The following is a 20343-nucleotide window of genomic DNA, read 5'->3' as shown; positions in this document are numbered from 1 at the left end:
AATTTGCGTTCAAAGTGCTGTTTTTTGGCGGAAAAAAACGTTCAAAAATGCAAAACGCTGAAAAACGCTTAAAAACGCTCAAAAACGCCGGTGCCAGCGTTTTTTAATCCATTGAAAAAAAAAAAAAAAGCTACACTGAAAAACGCTGATTAAGGCTGTTGCAAAAACGCTAAAAAATGTTGAAAGGCTCCCTGCAAAGCTACTGGCATTTTTTTATAGCTTTTATCAGCTTCAGTGTGCATGGAGCCTTAGGGACCAGGCTATAAATTAAAAAGGATATGTTTTTAGAATAAGGAAAATTATGTACTTTTAATTATGCTACTTTGTATGTAATGATTTGCTCATTGGAATCTATTTGAACTGAGCTGGTGCTTATTGATCACAAAAGTACAGTTCTTAAAAACTCTCACATCTATTAAAAAAAAAAAAAAAAATAGCCATGCTTGTCCAGAAGTCCTTACAGTGTTTTAATTTATTTTCCTCATTTATAGGTATGTAAGTGACAAGCTAATACAAAAGCATAACTTGGCCTTCATTTTATCTATGTTTCGGCTTTGCACAGGTTACATTGATACATTCTAAGGTGGCATTAGCGGATGTGGAGCTGAAGCCATGTGTTAGAAGTGCTATAAAGGAAATCCTCCTGAAAAAGGGAGTAAGGCTAGTATTGGGTAGGTCCCTATTACCTGATGATTGTTAACATTAATAATGTCGTCGGCACTCTTCACAGATCTGTATCTTTTGTCTATAAAAGTGCATTATCTTATTCTTCGCTTTTCATGTTGGTGTTCCAAAATGTTTCCATGACTCCATGGCAGCCCAAAGGGAGGGACAGATACTGTAGTGGAAATTCTATAGTGCAGGGGTGTTCAACCTTTTGAAAAACGAGTGCCACTTATAGTGACACTAAGTCCCCGTACACACGGTCGGACAAAACCGATGAGAATGGTCCGACGGACCGTTTTCATCGGTTCATTGCTGAAGTGGCCTGATGGTCTGATGTGTGTACACACCATCACTTCAAAATCCAATCGGGTCAGAACGCAGTGACGTAAAACACACGACGTGCTGAAAAAAACGAAGTTTAATGCTTCCAAGCATGCGTCGACTTGATTCTGAGCATGCGCGGGTTTTGAACCGATGCTTTTCTGTACTAACCATCGGTTTGGTCCGATCGGGCAGCGGTCCATCGGTTCGGTTTTGAAGCATGTTTTAAAATTTTGGACTGAAGGAAAACAGACCGATGGCCTATACACACGGTCGGTGTGGTCCGATGAAACTGAACTTCGGTTCATTCTCATCGGTTTTGTCCGACCGTGTGTACGGGGCCGTAAGGTTCCTTTTTTTTTTTTTTTTTTTTTAAATAACAAACATATCATACTTCCCTCCACTGTGCAGCTTGTTTTGCACTTAGTGGCCCCTCAGCGGCTCTCACAGCTCCTCCAAGCATTAGATAAGCCCCTCGGAGAATCGCTCTCCCGAGGGGGTTACCCTGCGGGTGTGCTCCTGAGTCATACACTCGGAGTGTATGACTCGGCCCCGGCGCCTGTGACATTGGATTTGATTGACAGCAGGAGTGAGCCAATGGCTGCACTGCTATAAATCTATCCACTCAAAGCCGGTACTCCGTGGAGAGGAGGATGGCAAGGACGCACCGAGGAGATGAACGGGCTCAGGAAAGTAAAACAGGGGGGCTGTGGGGTCAGTGGTTGCCAGGTGTTTTTTCACCTTAAAGTGCTTGTAAAAGTTTTGATTTTTATTTTCTAAATGGGTTCCTTTAAGCTAGTGCATTGTTGGTTCACTTACCTTTTCCTTCGATTTCCCTTCTAAATGTTTTTTTTCTTTGTCTGAATTTCTTTTTCGTACATCACGGGACACAGAGCGGTATATTCATTACTATGTGGGTTATATGGAGTACCTTCAGGTGATGGACACTGGCAATCTCAAACAGGAAGTCCCCTCCCTATATAACCCCCTCCCATAGGAGGAGTCCCTCAGTTTTTTCGCCAGTGTCTTAGGTGTTGGTCACGAAATAGTTTGCCTCCATGTCCAAGACTTAGCAGACTATACCGGATCTGTCCAAAGTGCCTCAGAGCCAAAGTGGACAGTACCCGGGCCCCAAGTCGTGGGGTTTGCCTATAATGCCTCTCCTTGGGAGGGCTGGATCCTGGGCCCAGAACTTTGATCCTTTTCCAAGGTCCAAAAGAACTGTTGCCAGGATGCGGTATAGGTCCAGGGCAGTGGTGTTCCTTCCAGGATCCGAGTCCCTGAAGGTCTAGTACGGAACCCACGGAGATGGGGGAAGATTGGGCCTCTTGCTTTCAGCAATACCCTGCAGCGTGGAGCAGGTAAGGGGGGGGCCTGCGGAACTTGGTTCGCGGCAGGTCCCTCAGGGGGAAAGTCTAGTTGGGACAGCCTGGGATGCTCTGCATGGGCGACTTTTTTCCACTATGTCTGCTAGACAGGATGGTTACCTCCCATATTCTAGTGTATCCCCCTCCACTAACTGTGTTAGCCTGTATATATATATAATATGTGTATTTGCTGCTCCGCATGGCTTTGGGGGGTAGAGGCTCCTTTTCCTGGGATCAAGCAAGGATTAGCCCACCCCCGTGTTGTCCCTGGTTTAGCATTGTGTCTAAGGGCCAGAGACTTGCCTTGTACAGGTGCTTAAAGTGTGCGGCCATATCTGTGTCCTGAATGCCGCTGGCGTTGCTGCTCCTCTCCTCGTGGGTTTCTCCCTCTGAGACGCGCGCACATGATGTAGAGGCGCGCGTGGAAGGGGCGGGGAGCGCAGCAGCGTCAGCAAGGAGAGGGGGCGTTCCCCCTCGCTATTAAGCTTGGCTGCGTCTGTCCTCCAGTCAGTGTGAGGATCGTCTGCTGGCTGGAGGGACGCAGAGCGGGGCACAGAGCGGCGGTCGAGCGACACCTGGTGGCGGTAAAGAGACCTATTAGGTCTGGAGCTAGGCTCCCCACTGACCTGAAAAAAAAAAAAAAGGAAGCTAAAACCCTTTTGTTTTTTCTGGATAAAGCCTAGGGTCTCTAGCAGCAGTCTAAAGGACTCCATCCATCAAGCTTCCCGTCTGTCGCTGTTTCTGGTACATATGCGAAGGCTCTTGTGGCTAAAGAATTGGTCGGCCGAGACTCCGTGTAAAAAGCTTTTAGCGTGAGAACGAGTCGGTGAGAGCTCTAGGACGTACGTTAGAGGACAGAGCGGAAGAAAAAAAAATTGCTATCAACATGGAGTCCGAGACCAAGTATTTACCCGAGCTGATGGCGGAGAAGGACAGCCTGGACCCGTCCTTTACACACGCCATGAGCCTGCTCTCTAGCGAAATTGAAAGGCTGAAGAAGGGAGGTGATGCGAAAGGAAAGGAAGATGGAGACCCTTACCTAGACTTGTTCTCCCATAAGAACATGAAGCTGAAGGAGCGTGTTTTGATTCCAGTTAAATTGTATCCTAAGTTTAATTTTGTTGGCAAGATCCTGGGACCACAAGGAAACACAATCAAGAGGCTGCAAGAGGAGACTGGAGCTAAAATTTCAGTGCTGGGCAAAGGATCCATGAGGGACAAAGCAAAGGAGGAAGAACTCCGGAAAGGACTTGATCCAAAATACAGCCACTTGAACATGGATCTGCATGTTTTCATTGAAGTCTTTGGTCCACCTTGTGGGGCATATTCACGGATGTCACATGCCATGGAGGAGGTCCATAAGTTTTTAGTTCCACAGGATACGATGGATGATATTTGCCAAGACCAATTCATGGAAATGTCCTACTTGAATGGCGCTCCTCCAGAACAAGGTCGTGGTGGTGGGAGAGGAGGACCCTCCCGTGGCAGAGGTGGTCCACCCCCTTCTGCTGTAGCTCCACAAGCAAGAGGCAGAGCTGGTCCTCTGCGCTCCCTTGTTCCTAGGGGAGCTCCTGGGCGTGGAGCTATAACTCGTGGTGGAAGTGTAACCCGAAGTGTGGCTCCCACACCTGCAAGCAGGGGTGCACCTTCTGGAAGAGCTCGTGGTGGATCTCTTCAGAGGATTTCTTTGCCACCTCAAGCCCCAGAACCCTATGATGACTATGGTTATGAAGACACCTATGGGGAACCAAGCTATGAAGGTTATGAGGGTTATTACAACCAGAGCCAGGGAGAAACCGAGTATTATGATTATGCGCATGGTGAGAGCCTAGAATCATATGACGGCTATGGGCAAGACAACTGGAATGGATCCCGACCATCCCTGAAGGTTCCTCCTGCTGCTAAAGGCAGTAGCTACAGAGATCACCCATACAGACGCTTCTAAGACTGCTACTCTTCCAAACAATTATTACTGATATGTTGTGTCCCAGGACTTCTGTTCCTTAACCCACAGCACAAGTAATTTCTCTGTACTCCGTGACTCCTTTCACTCTCCCCTTTTGATCCCTTAACCCATCCCAAAATCCTCCTTTATAAGACCGATCTTTAAAATGGGAGGAAAATAAAAACGATCCACCTGTGAATATTTAGAACCATTTTTACGTTCATTGTTTAAAAATAAACAAAAACCCTTAAAAACATAAATGCTTTTCATGCAAAAAAACAAGTAAAATAGTATTTTAAGTGACTTTTGTTACAAAACTGAGGATTTCTAACAAAACGTTCATTCGATGTTAGCTGTAGATTCTGTCCTGAAGCAAGCTACATTTCAATATTCCATTTTTTTTTATTATGAGTTAGCGCAATTAGCTGTAATATTGTATGCTGTTTAAAAACCCAGGCTTTGACTTTGTAATTAAAATCCGCTTTGTTTTATGTTATTAAACCTTATGGACAAAAAGCTTTTAGCGTGTTTTCCCTTTCACGGAGGTAGGCTTTTTGGGGAAGATCTCGATAAATACATACAGACAATATCAAGTGGCAAAAGCACTCTTTTACCAGTCAAAAAGAGATTTTGAGGCCCTACGTTCAAGCGGCAGCAATCCCCAGCCCCAGGGTCCTCTGCCCCCAGGCAGTATCGATGACCTCCCGCACGATCAAACTTTGCTAATAAGTTGCAGGGACAGGCCGCTGGTGGTAAAAGACCATGGTCCCGCAAACCAGCTAAACCAGCTCCCAAGTCAGCTTTTTGAAGGGGCGCCCCCACTCAATCGGGTGGGGGGAAGGCTTCAATTCTTTGTTTGGGAAGCCAAGATCCCCGACAAATGGGTTCTTTCTTTGGTGGTGGCTGGAGTTTCGGGAGTTTCCCCCTCCACATTTTCAGGAATCAAGAATTCCAAGCGATCCGGAAAAGAGAGCTGCCTTGCTAACAGCTTTGGATCGTCTTCTAAACCAAGGAGTAATCATAGAGGTACCCTTTTCAGGAGCACAAGCTAGGCTTTTACTCCAATCTGTTTATCGTTCCAAAGCCCAACGGCGATGTAAGGCCCATCCTGGATCTAAAGACTCTAAACTCTTACCTGAGGATTCGGTCCTTTCGGATGGAATCCATACGCTCTGCCGCCGCAGCCTTGCAGCAGAACGATTTTTTTGGCCTTGATAGACATAAAGGACGCCCAATTTTCCAGGGGCATCAAAAATTCCTACGCTTTGCAGTCGCAGGGTGCCACTATCAATTTGTGGCTCTCCCTTTCGGGTTGGCTACGGCCCCCCGTGTGTTTACGAAGGTCCTGGCCCCCATCTTAGCCAGTCTAAGGACCCAGGGAATCTTGATCCTGGCCTATTTGGACGACCTCCTGATCATAGATCACTCTGCTTCAGGCCTGAGTCGAGCGGTAACCTTGGCGGTTCAGTACCTCGAGGTATTCGGTTGGGTTTTAAACCAAGAAAAATCGGCTTTGCAGCCTACGAAGCGATTGGAATACCTCGGCATGCTGCTAGACACGAAGCAGCAAAGAGTGAATTAAGAGAAATTCAAGGGGATCAAAGAATTGATCCAGTTAGTGCTAAGCAAAAGGGAGCCAACTGTGCGATTGTGCATGAAATTACTGGGAAAGATGGTGGCCACCTTCGAGGCGGTGCCATATGCGCAGGCACACACTCGAATCCTACAGACAACCATCCTGTCAGCCTGGAACAAAGATCCACAAGCCCTGGATCTTCCGTTGACCCTTCCATCAAGGGTCCAGCAAAGTCTCTGCTGGTGGCTAAAGCCTCGGAACCTCCTAAAGGGAAAATCATTCAGTCCCATCATCTGGAAGTTGATAACCACAGATGCCAGCATGAAAGGCTGGGGACCGGTCTTGGATGGGCAGATCCAGCAGGGGATTTGGGCAGAGTCGGAAAGACGGCTGCCAATCAATGTCTTGGAGATCAGGGCGGCACGCTTAGCCTTAAAAGCCTGGACATCCAAACTCCAAGGGTCTCCGGTGAGAGTGCAGTCCGACAGTGCCACGGCGGTGGCATATATAAACCACCAAGGGGGCACGAGGAGTCGAGCCGCCCAAAGGGAAGTGAACTTAATTTTCCCATGGGCAGAAGCGCATGTACCATGCATCTCGGCGATTTTTATCCCAGGGGTGGACAATTTACAGGCGGACTTCTTAAGTCGCCAGCAGCTGATTTCAGGGGAGTGGTCCCTCCATCCCCAGGTCTTTCAGGAGATCTGCCAGAAATGGGGATCTCCGGATGTGGACATCATGGCATCAAGGTTCAACAGGAAGCTGAACAAATTCATGTCCCGATCAAGGGACCCTCTGGCCTGTGGAACCGATGCGTTGGTTTGTCCGTGGCATCCGTTCAGTCTGCTGTACGCCTTCCCCCGTTACAGATGCTGCCCCGCCTGCTGCGCAGGATCAGGGTAGAAAGCAGACCAGTCATTCTGATAGCCCCAGCATGGCCCCGGAGGTCGTGGTACTCACTGATCGTGAAGATGTCAGTGGGGGATCCGTGGACCCTTCCACTTCGGCCAGACCTGCTCTCGCAAGGTCCGATACTCCACCCTGCCTTACGGCATCTGAATTTGAAGGCTTGGCGGCTGAATCCCTGATCCTCAGCGGTAGGGGCCTATCTAGCCAAGTTATTTCTACTCTGATTAAGGCTAGAAAACCAGTCTCCAAAGTAATTTATTACAGGGTTTGGAAGGCCTACGTAAGCTGGTGTGAGTCCCAGAGATGGCTTCCACGCAAATACACCATTGACAGGGTATTGCGTTTCCTCCAGATAGGCGTGGACAAAGGTTTGGCCTTAAGCACTATTAAGGGACAGATTTCTGCCTTATCAGTGTGGTTTCAGAGGCCGTTGGCCACGCATTCTTTGGTTAAAACCTTTCTGCAGGGGGTGTTACGCATTAATCCCCACATCAAGTCTCCGGCTTGTCCGTGGGATTTGAATCTTGTGTTGTCAGCTCTGCAAAAGCAGCCCTTTGAGCCTCTGGCAGAGGTTCCGTTGGTATTACTGACTAGGAAGTTGGTATTTTTGGTTGCTATGGCTTCCGCTAGAAGAGTGTCAGAGCTGCCAGCCTTGTCTTGTAAAGAACCATACCTCATTCTGCATAAAGACAGGGTGGTTCTCCGTCCGCATCCGTCTTTTCTGCCTAAGGTGGTGTCCAGCTTTCACTTAAACCAGGATTTGGTTCTTCCATCCTTTTTTTCCAAAGCCCATTTCTAGAAAGGAAGGCTTGCTGCACACCTTGGATATTGTCAGGGCCATGAAGGTCTACCTGAAAGCTACAGAAAAGATTCGAAAGACGGATACATTGTTCATCCTGCCGGAAGGACCCAAGAGAGGTCAGGCGGCGGCTAAAGCTACCATCGCTAGATGGATTAAGCAGTTAATCAGTCAGGCCTACGGCTTGAAGGGGTTGCCCCCTCCTTTATCAGTTAAGGCCCATTCTACTAGGGCCATGAGCGCCTCTTGGGCAGCACACCACCAGATCACTATGGCTCAGGTTTGCAAGGCAGCGACCTGGTCATCGGTACACACGTTCACAAAATTTTACCAATTGGACGTGAGAAGAAGGGCCGATGCAGCCTTTGGACAGGCAGTGCTGCAGGCTGCGATTTGAGATCCTCGGGATCCGGGGCACCCTTGGTTAATTAATGAATTAATTAAATTAATCAGATTAATTATTTTTTGTTGGATTTATTATGATTTAAAGGATACTTTCTGCATTAAATCTCCTGGTTGAGATGTCTCCCTCTTCTCATTGAAGCATTGCTTTGGGACATCCCACATAGTAATGAATATGCCGCTCTGTGTCCTGTGATGTACGAAAAAGAAAAAGGGATTTTTAATACAGCTTACCTGTAAAATCCTTTTCTTGGAGTACATCACGGGACACAGAGCTCCCACCCCTCTTATGGGGAACATTTTGGGAGGCATACTGCTTGCTACAAAACTGAGGGACTCCTCCTATGGGAGGGGGTTATATAGGGAGGGGACTTCCTGTTTGAGATTGCCAGTGTCCATCACCTGAAGGTACTCCATATAACCCACATAGTAATGAATATGCTGCTCTGTGTTCCGTGATGTACTACAAGAAAAGGATTTTACAGGTAAGCTGTATTAAAAATCCCTTTTTCTCACCTCCTGTTCCTCCTCAGTAAACTTGCCCCCATCATCCGAGCGGAGGTTAGTCAGCCAGAACAGCTTACTGAGGAGAAACAGTAGGTGAGAAATTCAGACAAAGAAAAAAAACATTTAGAAGGGAAATCGAAGGAAAAGGTAAGTGAACCAACAATGCACTAGCTTAAAGTAACCTATTTAGAAAAAAAAAACCCTAACCTTTACAACCCCTTTAATGTATTGGATGCATTAAGGTGAAAAAACACAAACCTTTACAACCCCTTTAAGTGATTTGGTAACCGGTCACAGGCCACAATGAAATATTTTATTTAGAATAGCATAATGATTTTAAACAGAAATCAAGAGCCTGGATTCACAAAGCACTTACGCTGACGTATCTCGAGATACGCCACGTAAGAGTAAATATGCGCCGTCGTATCTGTGCGCCGTGCCCACAAAACTAGATACGCCTGAAAATAGGCTTCATCCGACCAACGTAACTTTCCTACGCCAGCGTATCGTGGGCGCATATTGGTGCTCCCATTGATTTCCAATTCACATATGCAAATTAGGGTGATACGCCGATTCACAAACATGCTTGCGCCCGGCGCATAGTATACGCGGTTTACGTAAGTCGTACGTCCGGCGTAAAGTTATGCCCCATAAAGCAGGTGTAAGTCAGCAGCATCCTTGCAAATGGCTGCACCAGGGAACACAGCCGTCGTATTTTACGTCTAGGCGTAGGTTACGTTCACGTCGTAGGCAGTGATTTGACGTATCTTAGGGAGTAGTTCTGACGTGATTCTGAGCATGCGCACTGGGATGCGTCCACGGGACGGCGCATGCGCCGTTCGTTAGTCGTATCTTTCTGGCGCTCGGCCCATCATTTGCGTGGCTCACGCCCACTTCCACTTACGCAGACTTACGACTAAGAAACCCAGTGCAGATTTGAGGGCGAGTGCTTTATGAATTCTGTGCTTGCCTCTCTGCACTGCGTCGGCGTAGCGTAAAAAAGATACACTACACCGGCATAAATATGCGCCAATGTATTTGAATCCGAGCCTTGATCTTCATTTTACTGGGTACAAATCCCATTAGATGTTTACCTGGTGTTTAATCACAGTCACAGAAAGAAAACGGACAGGTGGACCCGATCAGACTGATTGTGTGAAAGGGGCTAGGGCTGCTTTCACACTGATGTGCTGCTGTTTACCAGCACAGCGCAGTGCACCTGCAGGTTAGCTGCTGTTTGCCATAGACTTCTATTATATATTGTAGGTGTGGTGCACTTTCCGAAAGAACACCAAAACTCCTGCATTCAGGAGCTCACCAAACCTGCAGAATATAAGTTTATGGCTCAGCACAGCAAACCCGCAGGTGCACTGCACGCTGTACCTGCGGATCAGTGTGAAATCAACCTAATAACCACACTTTTTTTTTTTGTGCTTATATATGCCCATGGCAAAACTTTGATGTTTAATGTATATGAAGCTCATTGCAAAACTGATATTTATTAAGCTGACCTTTTTAACTTTAATTTTTATTTGTTTTTAGAAAAGTTACTGTCTTAGGCAGAGTGATACCAAGTGCATCTAGCCTGGGACAGGAGCTGGCGCTATAGAGGATGCATCAGCTTAGGCAGTTCCTGCCCCATCCATAGCCGAGTGCCTCCTCCGGCACTGGCTCAGTCCACTCTAAGGCCCCGTACACACGAGAGGATCGATCCGCTGAAATTGATCCGCTGACCGGTTTCAGCGGATAGATCCCCTGGTGTGTACGATCCAGCGGATATTTATATTATATTTCGGGCCGACCGATTTCCAGCGGATAAAAATTTCCTGACATGCTAAGAAATCTATCCGCTGGAATCGGCTTCAGCAGATCGATCCGGTGGTCTGTACAGACTCACCGGATCGATCCGTCCGAACCCATCCCTCGCATGCGTCGTAATGATTCGACGCATGCGTGGAAGTCCTTCTATCACAGCGTCGCGTACGTCGCCGCGTCATCATCGCGGCGACGGCGCGTCGCGTCACCGCGGACGGAATTCCGCGGGGATTTTGATCTCCTGGTTAGTTCAACCAGGAGATCAAAATCCGCCAGAGGATTTATCCGCGGAAACGGTCCGGAGGACCGTTTCCGCGGATAAATCCTCTCGTGTATACCCGGCATTAATGCTCTAGGATGGTGGGTCAGCAACCCACGATTTGGGCTTGCCAACACATCATTCCAGAGCAGGAGGTTGTGGACCACGTCAGAGGGCTCCTTGGGTCACCAGTTGAACACCCCCTGCATAGTCCTACTCCTCTTTTGTGGGAGAAAATTGGGTTTATCGTAATAGGGCTTTAAAGAGTTGGGAAATTGCTATTAAAACTGGTCCCATAATACTTTGACCTAGAAGATAGTGATATTGTAGGTTGTGACTGCATTTCAAATTAGTATTGGAAATAACACAAATTGTGTGGTAAAATGCGATGCTGGCTGCATATTCTAATATACTACTACTAATACAGCATGTTGGGTTGATAAATGGGGCATAAGAGCTTCTGGTACTTTGAACATAATTTCAGTATCATGTATTCTGCTTGGCATATGAACATAAAAAAAATATGATTTTATTGCTAAGTAACTGTTAACTGGCGAATACTTTACAAGAAGCATATCGCTTCGTATAGAATAAAAAATCATTAGTCTATCTAGGGACGCATATAACGCCTGACCGAAAACTTCTATACGATCTGAATTATGGTGCTTTAATGGAAGGGGTAAGAGAGGATCTTCAGAAATTAAAGGGGCAATTCCTAACGTGGTTCGGAAGGGTGAATGCAATAAAAATGAACATACTACCCAAAATAATTTATGTCTTACATACAGTGCCAATTTCCCTCCCACAGAGTTTTTTTAAGGGATACGGAAGGCTTTTGTATCCTTTGTATGGAACGATAAACGCCCCAGATTAGCCTATGAAATTTTGTGTAGAGAAAAGTCAAAAGGTGGAGTGGGGTTACCAGATGTAATATCATATTATAGGGCAATGGCACTAGTACGTATACTAAATTGGAATCATGACCACTCAAATAAAATATGGGTAAAATTAGAGCAAACAATGGCAGGAAGGAACCTAGCAGGAGCACCTTGGATTCCAAAGTTAGAAAGAGGGCTCTTAAAGTGGATGTCACCCTTAACTGACAATACATTAAGGATATGGGATAAAATAAATCAATCAGGAGACTATTCTCCTGGGATATCCCCCTTGGCCCCCCTGGAGGGATTCCCGTGGTTCCCCCCAGGTGAGGAAGTAGGATCAATGAAGGCCTGGGGAAGGGATGGGGACACCACATGGTGACTGACTTCCTTACTAGAATTGAGGCGGAGCCTGCGAACAGTCCCAATGGTGGATTGGAGGTATCATCAATTAAGGTGTTTCTTTCAATTGTGGAAAACTAGGATAAGGCCTCTTAATTCGCTTACTATATTTGAAACTAGATGTGTAAAGATAATAAGGGCCAAACACTTACTGTCTCAAATGTACAGATTAATCCTAGGGACACGGATAAAAACAACACCTTATTATATTAGAGACTGGGAAGGAGAGCTAAATCATATGTTTATTACGCTACAAATTAAAAAAAACGTATTGATTCCGCACACTATACATCTGTAAGCTCACAGATTCAAGAGATGTCTTATACATTTCTATGTAGGTGGTATAGAACCCCAGTAAGATTGGCACAGATGTATAGGCTTGCGGACAATAGGTGTTGGAGGGGATGTGGACAGGAGGGTACCCTACTCCACCTGTGGTGGTTATGCCCAAAGATCAGAGGATTTTGGCAAGAGATTGCCCCTTGGGTTGGAAGGCTATCTCGCAAAGAAATAGAACTGACACCTCTAAACTTCCTATTCCACGGGTCAGCGAGGTCCATGGGATCATATAAGGAGAGTATTACGCCTCATTTATTAAATGCGGCAAAATTATTAATACCTAGATTATGGAAACAGGATAAAAGGCCAACTACTCTTGAATGGAAGATAGAAGTGAATTTAATTATGGAGGCAGAGAGATGGATTTCTAGGGATAAAGATAGAAAGGAAAAGTTTAGAGAAATATGGTCAGAATGGGAAAAACTCTCGCTAGAGATTGAATAATTTAAGGAGCTGTAGGAAAACATAAGTGGATAGCCTGTGGGGGGGGGGGGGGGGGGTGGAGACTAACTTGTTTGTCCTTCTTTTTTTTTTTTTTTTTTTAGCTCTCAATAAGAACTCCCGTGCGGCACTGGGGGGGCACAGAGGGTGGGAGGGGGATATACTACATAATAAGGTGTGTTTATTTTTTATTTTATTCCCGGGATTTGTGTGTGGAATAGGGAAGGGAGGAAGGGTGGGATATAAAAAGCGGGGGGGGGGGGGTAAGTCATTAAGTCATTTAGTGGTTTTATGGCCTTTTAGAGGCCTCAGATTTCAAGCACTTGGTAAAAGTTTTTTTAGGGGATGGGTTAATAAGGAATAATAAGGAATAATGAACGATAAGTTATAGAATGGCTTTTTAGAAGCCTCATATCTAAGGAGACACAATTTTTATTTATTTTTTTGGTGTTTGGAGGGGGGGGGGGAGAGAGCCGCTGGGAATAAGTGAGGGTGGGGGGGGATAATTTTTCTCCCTTTTTATTTTTTTCCCTCTCTCCTTATTTCCCCGGGGGGGGGGGGGTATGGGATATAGATAAGGATGTTTATTGTATAATGGTGTGATATAATGTAACATATTGTTAAATGGAAATGTTGAAAAATCAATAAAAATGTTGATAATAAAAAAAGTAACTGCTAACTGTTCTGATCACTAAGGCCAGAAAGTTGTGAATTTGAATGAACTGACAACAAATGTGGTTCAAGACACTATGGAAATACATTTGGATAAGGATCCTGAGGTGATCACTGCTGACCTGCTCCTCAGCTGTACAGGAATCAAGATAAATTCATCTTGTTACATCGATGTATTTGGTAAGTACACCAATGTACACGGAGGGTATAAAAACAAATTATACTGTAAAGAAACAAATCTGACTGTATAGAGATCTAGATAAAGAAAATTACTAGGAGATAATGTGAGTAAGTAACTTGTATAGCGCTACAAATGCGAACCAAATCGCCTCAAGGCGCTTTTTGCAGCCAGTGTCGGCCTGTGTCTTCAGAAGAGGTGGGTCTTCCTTTTTTTTTCCTGAAGGCCAGATGGTTTTCTTCCATGTGGATGTCCATGGGTAGAGCGTGCCATAGCCGTGGTCCTTGGACTGCAAATCTTCGTTCTCCTTTTGATTTGTATCGGGTCTTCGGGATGCAGAGGAGGTTTTGGTTAGTTGACCGAAGGGCGCGACTAGGGTCACAAATGTCACAAGCTTATGTTTTATACACTGTATTTGCTTTCCTGTAATGCAGTGGTTCTCAACCTACTAGTGCCGTGACACCTTAATAAAATTTCCCAAGTTGTGGGGACCCCTAACAGTAAAATTATTTTCATAGAGTGGGTTGAAAGCACCCAAGGCAAGACAAGTAATTTCGCCCCTAACCTGTGGACATTTAGCGCTCCCTGATTGCCTTCCACTCGTACAATATTAAAACCCCTTATAGTACATTTTAGGATGTACCACTCTTTCTCTTTGCTCTCCTTTCTTTCCCTTTCACCTCTCTCAATCCTAATTCCTTGTTTTTTTTCCCCATCCCTCCCTCTGACTGTCTTTCTTGCTCTCTCTTTTTTTATCTTTCTCTCCCCTGTTCTTTGTTCCTCCCCTCTTATCTCCCTTCCTGGGAGAACAGTGTGGGCTTTAGGAACAGCCCAGGATTTGGTGACCCCTGGCAAATCATCATTTGACCCCCGAGGGGGTCCTGACCCCAGGTTGAGAACCACTGCTGTAATGCATGTGCAGTAGTTTATTCTAAAGGCCAAGTTGACCTTTTGAAGAAAATAGCCTATGCAGTCAGGGTGAACAGTAGATTTTAAAAATCTCTGCAGCTTTGTAAAATGATCATTTATTTTATTACCTGTAGGACATTTTGGGTCCCCTCAGAAGCTAAAATAAAAATAACTAGTTGGCGACCCCCACGTCCTGACTCGTTGCTAGGTTTAAAAAACTATTGGTTTTCTCTCCTGCAATGCTGGAAATGAGCATCCAATGGTTTTCTTGTCCTAGCAACAAGTCAGGCTTCTAGTTGACAACCCCCAAGTCTTGACTTGTTGAAATGAAGATTTTACAAAGCTGGGAAGACTTTAATATCTACTGGGGCTACTAGTATACTCACTGAATACTTGTTTCATTGAACCCTACTGACACAATTAAAAAAAAAAAAAGTGTACATCTGTGCAGGACTATATACAGTCCAAAGAGTACAACGTTTTTTTTTTTATTTATTTTTTTAAAGATGCACTTTTTCTTGAGTCAATATGTTTTAGTGGCCAAACACTCCCTCCCCTTTTATCAGCGCTCACACATTTTGACTGTACTTAAATGGACTCTGATAATCAGACAAATCGATACTGTGGTTTTCTGCTTAAAAAGGTTTTAGAAGGTGGTAACAAATGCAAATTCTTGTGCAAGATTCATCTGCTTATCTGAGTCTATTGAAGCACAGACAACATTTTAGAGCTCTGATGAAGGGGGAGTCTGTTTGGCTCCGGAAACATGTTGGCTGCTATGGTCCAATGATATCATTAAAAACTCTTGGATGTTTGGTGCTTTCACTGAACTATATACTGTATACATAGATTCTCCCGATTCTGCCGAGCCATAGCTAGTATTTCTTGTACATAAAATAACTGAGTACTAAGATTTGTAGGTAAAGTTGATCCAGGGTAAATCCGATTGCCTCTCGGGGGATCAGGAAGGAATTGTTTCCCCTGCTGTAGCAAATTGGATCATGCTCTGCTGGGGTTTTTTTGCCTTCCTCTGGATCAACTGTGGGTATGGAGTTGGGTGTAAGGGATTGTACTGTGTTTTTTATTTTGTTTGTTTATTTTTTGAGGTTGAACTCGATGGACTTGTGTCTTTTTTCAACCTGACTAACTATGTAACTAAATTGATTGACCCATTGACCATCTGTATCCACTATCCCGTGTTCACTTGTGTTTGATCTGTGGAGGACTATCTGACATACTTTCTGGTATGCATGCAGAACGGTCAAGTACAGGTGTACACTAATGGGGGTTTTGCTGTTCATAGGCAGCAATGAACTCCTAAAAGCATCAGATTGAAGGGCATGCCCCTAGTTCCTGACCAGGCTTTGCTGATGACTAGTGTTGCTCACGAATATTCGCATTGCGAATATTCGACTCGAATATAGCATATTCGAGAAATCGCGCTATATTTCGAAATTCGCGGTGAATATTCGCAATTCCGAATATTCGATTTTTTACAATTTTTTTTTTAAAACAGATCACATCCTAGATATCTCCATCGACGTCTAAAAGCATTGCTGGTATCATTAGAGACCCTGGGCCGAGTAGCTGAAGCGTTCATTGAATTTTCCAGAAAGATCGCAATGCGATTATTCGGCAAACGCAATATCGCGCGATTATTTTCCTCGCCCCGATCTTCCGCATCAGAGCGATTTTTACAGTTTCATTTTTAAAACAGATCACATCCTAGTGATCTCCATAGACGTCTAAAAGCATTGCTGGTATGATTAGAGACCTTGGGCCGAGTAGCTGAAGCGATCATTTTATATTGCCGAATATTCGCAATGCGAATATTCGGCAATAGGAATATTGCGCGATTATTTGCTCCGCCCTTTTGCATCAGAGCCAATCAGAGTTCTCCTTCCACACTCGTCAGAGGTTAGCAACCAATAGGAACCTGCCTGCATGGACATTATATAAGCTCACTCCCAGCACCATTTCATTGCAGATTCAGAAGCTGGCTAGAGAGTGTGGAGGCTGTTTCTGTGTTCCTGTTTTCCTGTGTCTTTGTTCCTGATTGATTTAGATCATCACCAGCATTGCTATTTAGTGATTCCAGTGGATCTTTTCCAGTATATCAACTGCTTTTTTCAAAGCAATAGACCCAAGAGCTTTTTTCAAAGCTACGTTTTGTGCTGTTTTGTGCTGTTTTGTTCATTTGTGTTACTGTTTGATCCTGCAATCCTCGCTGTTCAGTGATATTTGCTAGAGATTTCAGAACACATTTTGCTGAGCTTTCTAAAAGAGCTTTTCTAAAAGCTAAGTTTTGTTCATCTTGTGTTACTGTTAGATCTTGCAGGTTCGCTGTTCAGTGATATTTGCTAGGCATCTCAGTTCACATTTTGGTTAGTTTTTCCTAAAGAGCTTTTCTAAAAGCTAAGTTTTGTGTTCAGTTTAGTTAAATTTTGTGTAGTAAGTGTACACACTGTTAGTGTACATTTATTTCATCTAGCTTAGCTTAGTGTGTGTTTAGTGTCTGTGTTTTGTGTTTATAAAAAAAAAAAAAAAAAAGTTAGTGTTTGTTTAGTGCTTTTTTTTTTTCTTTAATTTTGTAGTCCTTGTCTGGTGTACTACTTTTCTTATAGTTTAGTAGCTGTCTGTGTACGTCTTTGTCTGCGTGCCTGTCTTGTAAAAAATACACAAAAACACATTTTGTTCACATTTCCCCCCCCCAATAAAGTTTACCCCCCCCACACACATATCAGCAATAATGAGCGGCATCCGTGGCCGTGGCAGCAGGGGTAGGGGAGTTACTCCCAGTGCTGGATCGCTGCCAGCACGGGGTACCTCTCGTGCCCCTACTAGTGGTAGAGGATCGGGTGCAAGGGGAGTACGCCTGATCCGGGAGTTCTTCCCATCGGGCAGCCGCCCGATATTGCCATCTCAGGCTCAAGTAGTGGTGGACTACATGGGGCACAGCAGTGCCACTGAGTCGTCGGTCCCGACTCACAGTAGTACCACCATTACACCGGTGCCTGTAGTACCCCCCCCCCAGCCCCCAAGAGTCCAGCATCTTACTGTTCGACAGCGACAGTGAGAGGGATCTCTTGGGGGAGGCCATGCATCAGGCAGACCTCCAGCTCTGTCCTGATGGTCAGGACCTTTTTGAAGGGATGGATGAGGAGGATGGGATACCTGCTGGCAGTATCCCAGAGACATCCCTTCAAACTGGTGCTGCTGTTTTGGTGCAGGAAACAGCAGCACCTAGTCAGACCCAGGCGTGGGTGAGGGGACAGCGGAGCCAGGCTAGAGGCTCCATGTCAGGTGGTTCCCTCAGACCAACACATTTCAGCCCTTGGTCTGACATCTCTGGGGGCGAAGAGGGTGACCCATCATGGTTGCCATCTGACGCGTCGGCTCACTACGTCAGTGACGACGGGGAAGGTAGGCACCCTGGTGAAACGGTGCGCCAGGTCACCACCAGGGAGACCATCGTCAGGGTCTCCACTGGTGATGGCAGCAGGAGGTGTCAGGAGGAGGAGCAGCAGCAGCAGCAGCAGGCAGCTCCACCTGTGCGCACCGAGTCCCAGCAGGTGCAAGTAAGCGTCACCCCATCTGACAGAAGGGCGGTGCTGAAGTCACCTGTCTGGAATTACTTTACCCTGGTGGCAGACAACCCTACCGTGGCCATCTGCCGGATTTGTAAAGTGAGGGTGAAGAGAGGGAAGTGTTTGGCTCGGGTGGGTACCACAGCCCTGAACCAGCACCTGAGGATAAACCACTGGGCGGTGTATGACGAGATGAAGCGTGGTGGTGGTAGCAGCGCCACCACCACAAGTGAGCAGGGTACAGCAGCCCCTGCCACATCTTCATCTCTTTCCAGCAGGTCATGCCCCCCCGCTCCCTCTAGTAGAGGTACTGGTACCGGCAGCCAGACCTCTACTTCCACAGCACCCTCCACGTCTGTGTCCCGCACTGCCGTCCGGCGCCAGGCGTCGATTTCAGACGCCTTTGACCGCACCACTCCCTTCCCCCCTGGAGACCGACGTGTGCGTTCCCTCAATGGGCTCCTGGCAAGGGTTATTGCCCAACATCTGCTGCCCTTCAACATAGTTGACAGCAACCCCTTCAGGCAGATGTTGGAGCAGGCCCAACCCCAATGGCGTGTCCCCAGCCGCCATTTCTTTGCCAGGACTGGTGTCCCTGCCCTACACCAGCACATTGTGCAGAATGTAACCCTGTCGCTGGATCACGCTGTCAGCGACAGGGTTCATCTGACAATGGATGGCTGGACCAGCAGGCATGGGCAGGGGCGCTACATCAGCTTCACGGCCCATTGGGTTTCCCTCCGAGGCGTCGGTGAGGGATCGGCGGCAACCGATCTTGTGGTGCCGCCCCGGGGTGTCCAGGGGAGAACTGCTGGTCTCCCTCAAGCCACTGTCTCCGCAGCTGCTGAGCCTCCCAGCAAGCGCCCCCGTAGCTACTCAAGTGTGGGGCACGTGCGCTGTCAGGCCGTGCTCCAGCTTGTTAGTTTAGGGGACCGGAGACACACTGGAGAAGAAGTGCTGAAAGCACTTCAGGCTCAGGTCCAGAAGTGGCTGACACCCCGAAGGCTCCAGGCAGGTATGGTTGTCTGCGATAACGGCAGCAACCTACTCGCCGCCCTTAGTGCTGGCAGTCTGACCCACGTGCCCTGTCTGGCACATGTCCTCAACCTGGTGGTGCAGAAGTTCCTGCGCACTTATCCAGGGTTGAGTGACATTGTGGCAAAGGCGCGTAGGATTGCCAGCCACTTCAGGCGCTCCCCAACCGCTACCGCGTCCCTGTCCAAGTTGCAGCGGGAGTACAATCTGCCCCTTCACAGGCTGATTGTGGACAGTGTGACGCGGTGGAACTCCACCCTCCACATGCTGAAGAGGTTGTGGGAGCAGCAAAGGGCGGTGAGGGAGTACCTGATGGAACTAGGCACTGAGAGGACTTCACCACAACTTCCTTTCATCGCCTGTGCGAAGTGGGGGCAGATAAACCAGGTCTGCCAAGTGTTGTCCTCCTTCGAGCAGGCGACCAAGATGGTCAGCAGTGAGCAAATCGGCCTCAATAGCGTGCTGCCAATAGTGTTCATGCTGGAGAGGACACTAGATTGCCTGCTCGAGGCTGGGGAGAGTGCCTTGGTGGAGCAGGAGGAGTCAGCAATGCTCCACCGAGACCAGGGCCAGGACGAGGAGGAGGAGGAGGAGGATGATGATGAAGAGGAGGAGGAGGTGGTTGCTGGTGTCGTCCCGGAGTCAGGACCTGGTCAGGAGGGAGAGCCGGTGTTGGGGGCACCGATAGTCCGGGGGTTGGGCATGTCTGAGTTTGACCAGCAGCGCCTCAGGGATGAAGAGTCGCACCTCATTCACCTGGCCAGCATTGAGGAGTCACAGCGGGCTGTGCTCTTCCCCATGGCTGCCCACATGCTGAGATGCCTCAGGAGGGACCCCCGGGTTAAGACCATCAAGACGAGGGATGATTTCTGGATGGCCACCCTTTTGGATCCCAGGTGCAAGGGGAAACTGGAGCAGTTCATCCCAGCCAGCCGGAGGCAGCACCGGATGGAGGAACTGCAGGCAGGCATTGTCAGACGGTTGGAGCAGGCAACTCCCCGGCCTCCAGTTGTCCCCCCTCATCTCACCCAGCAGGTGGCTGCACCCAGCTGCAGCCGAGCAGGGGACCTAATGGAAGAGATGAGGATGTTCTTCCAAACCGAGCGACCCAGTACCAGCAGCAGCAGCAGTCACCACCAGCGGCTGGCCCACATGGTGGCAGACTACATGGCGTCCGTCGGTGCTTCTGACAGTATGAGCACCGACGACCCCATGGAGTACTGGGTTGCCAGATTGGACACCTGCCGCGAGCTCGCTCAGTATGCGCTGGAGTTATTGTCTTGCCCCCCCTCCAGCGTACTATCTGAGCGGACATTCAGCGCGGCAGGTGGGGTGG

General features: G+C 47.2%; 2 protein-coding genes across 2 annotated transcripts in view; both read left to right on the top strand.

The window, feature by feature from the left end:
• AIFM2 (apoptosis inducing factor mitochondria associated 2) overlaps positions 1–20343 on the top strand; it is a 92775-nt gene that overhangs the window by 50369 nt on the left and 22063 nt on the right. The window contains exons 6-7 of the mRNA XM_040320476.1: positions 563–671; positions 13323–13478. Coding sequence (XP_040176410.1) covers positions 563–671; positions 13323–13478 — 265 coding nt within the window. The remainder of the gene's footprint in view (positions 1–562; positions 672–13322; positions 13479–20343) is intronic.
• Positions 3153–4815, top strand: LOC120908948 (KH domain-containing, RNA-binding, signal transduction-associated protein 1-like). The gene has a single exon (XM_040320477.1). It carries the CDS (start codon positions 3241–3243, stop codon positions 4297–4299), a length of 1059 nt encoding a protein of 352 aa, XP_040176411.1. The 5' UTR covers positions 3153–3240; the 3' UTR covers positions 4300–4815.

This window comes from Rana temporaria, chromosome 8, assembly GCF_905171775.1.
Source record: "Rana temporaria chromosome 8, aRanTem1.1, whole genome shotgun sequence".
NCBI lineage: Eukaryota > Metazoa > Chordata > Amphibia > Anura > Ranidae > Rana > Rana temporaria.
This window is presented reverse-complemented; position numbering and strand designations above follow the sequence as displayed.

Excerpts from the sequence above, each read along its gene's own strand:
- LOC120908948 (XM_040320477.1), top strand. The coding sequence starts at position 3,241 with ATGGAGTCCGAGACCAAGTATTTACCCGAGCTGATGGCGGAGAAGGAC.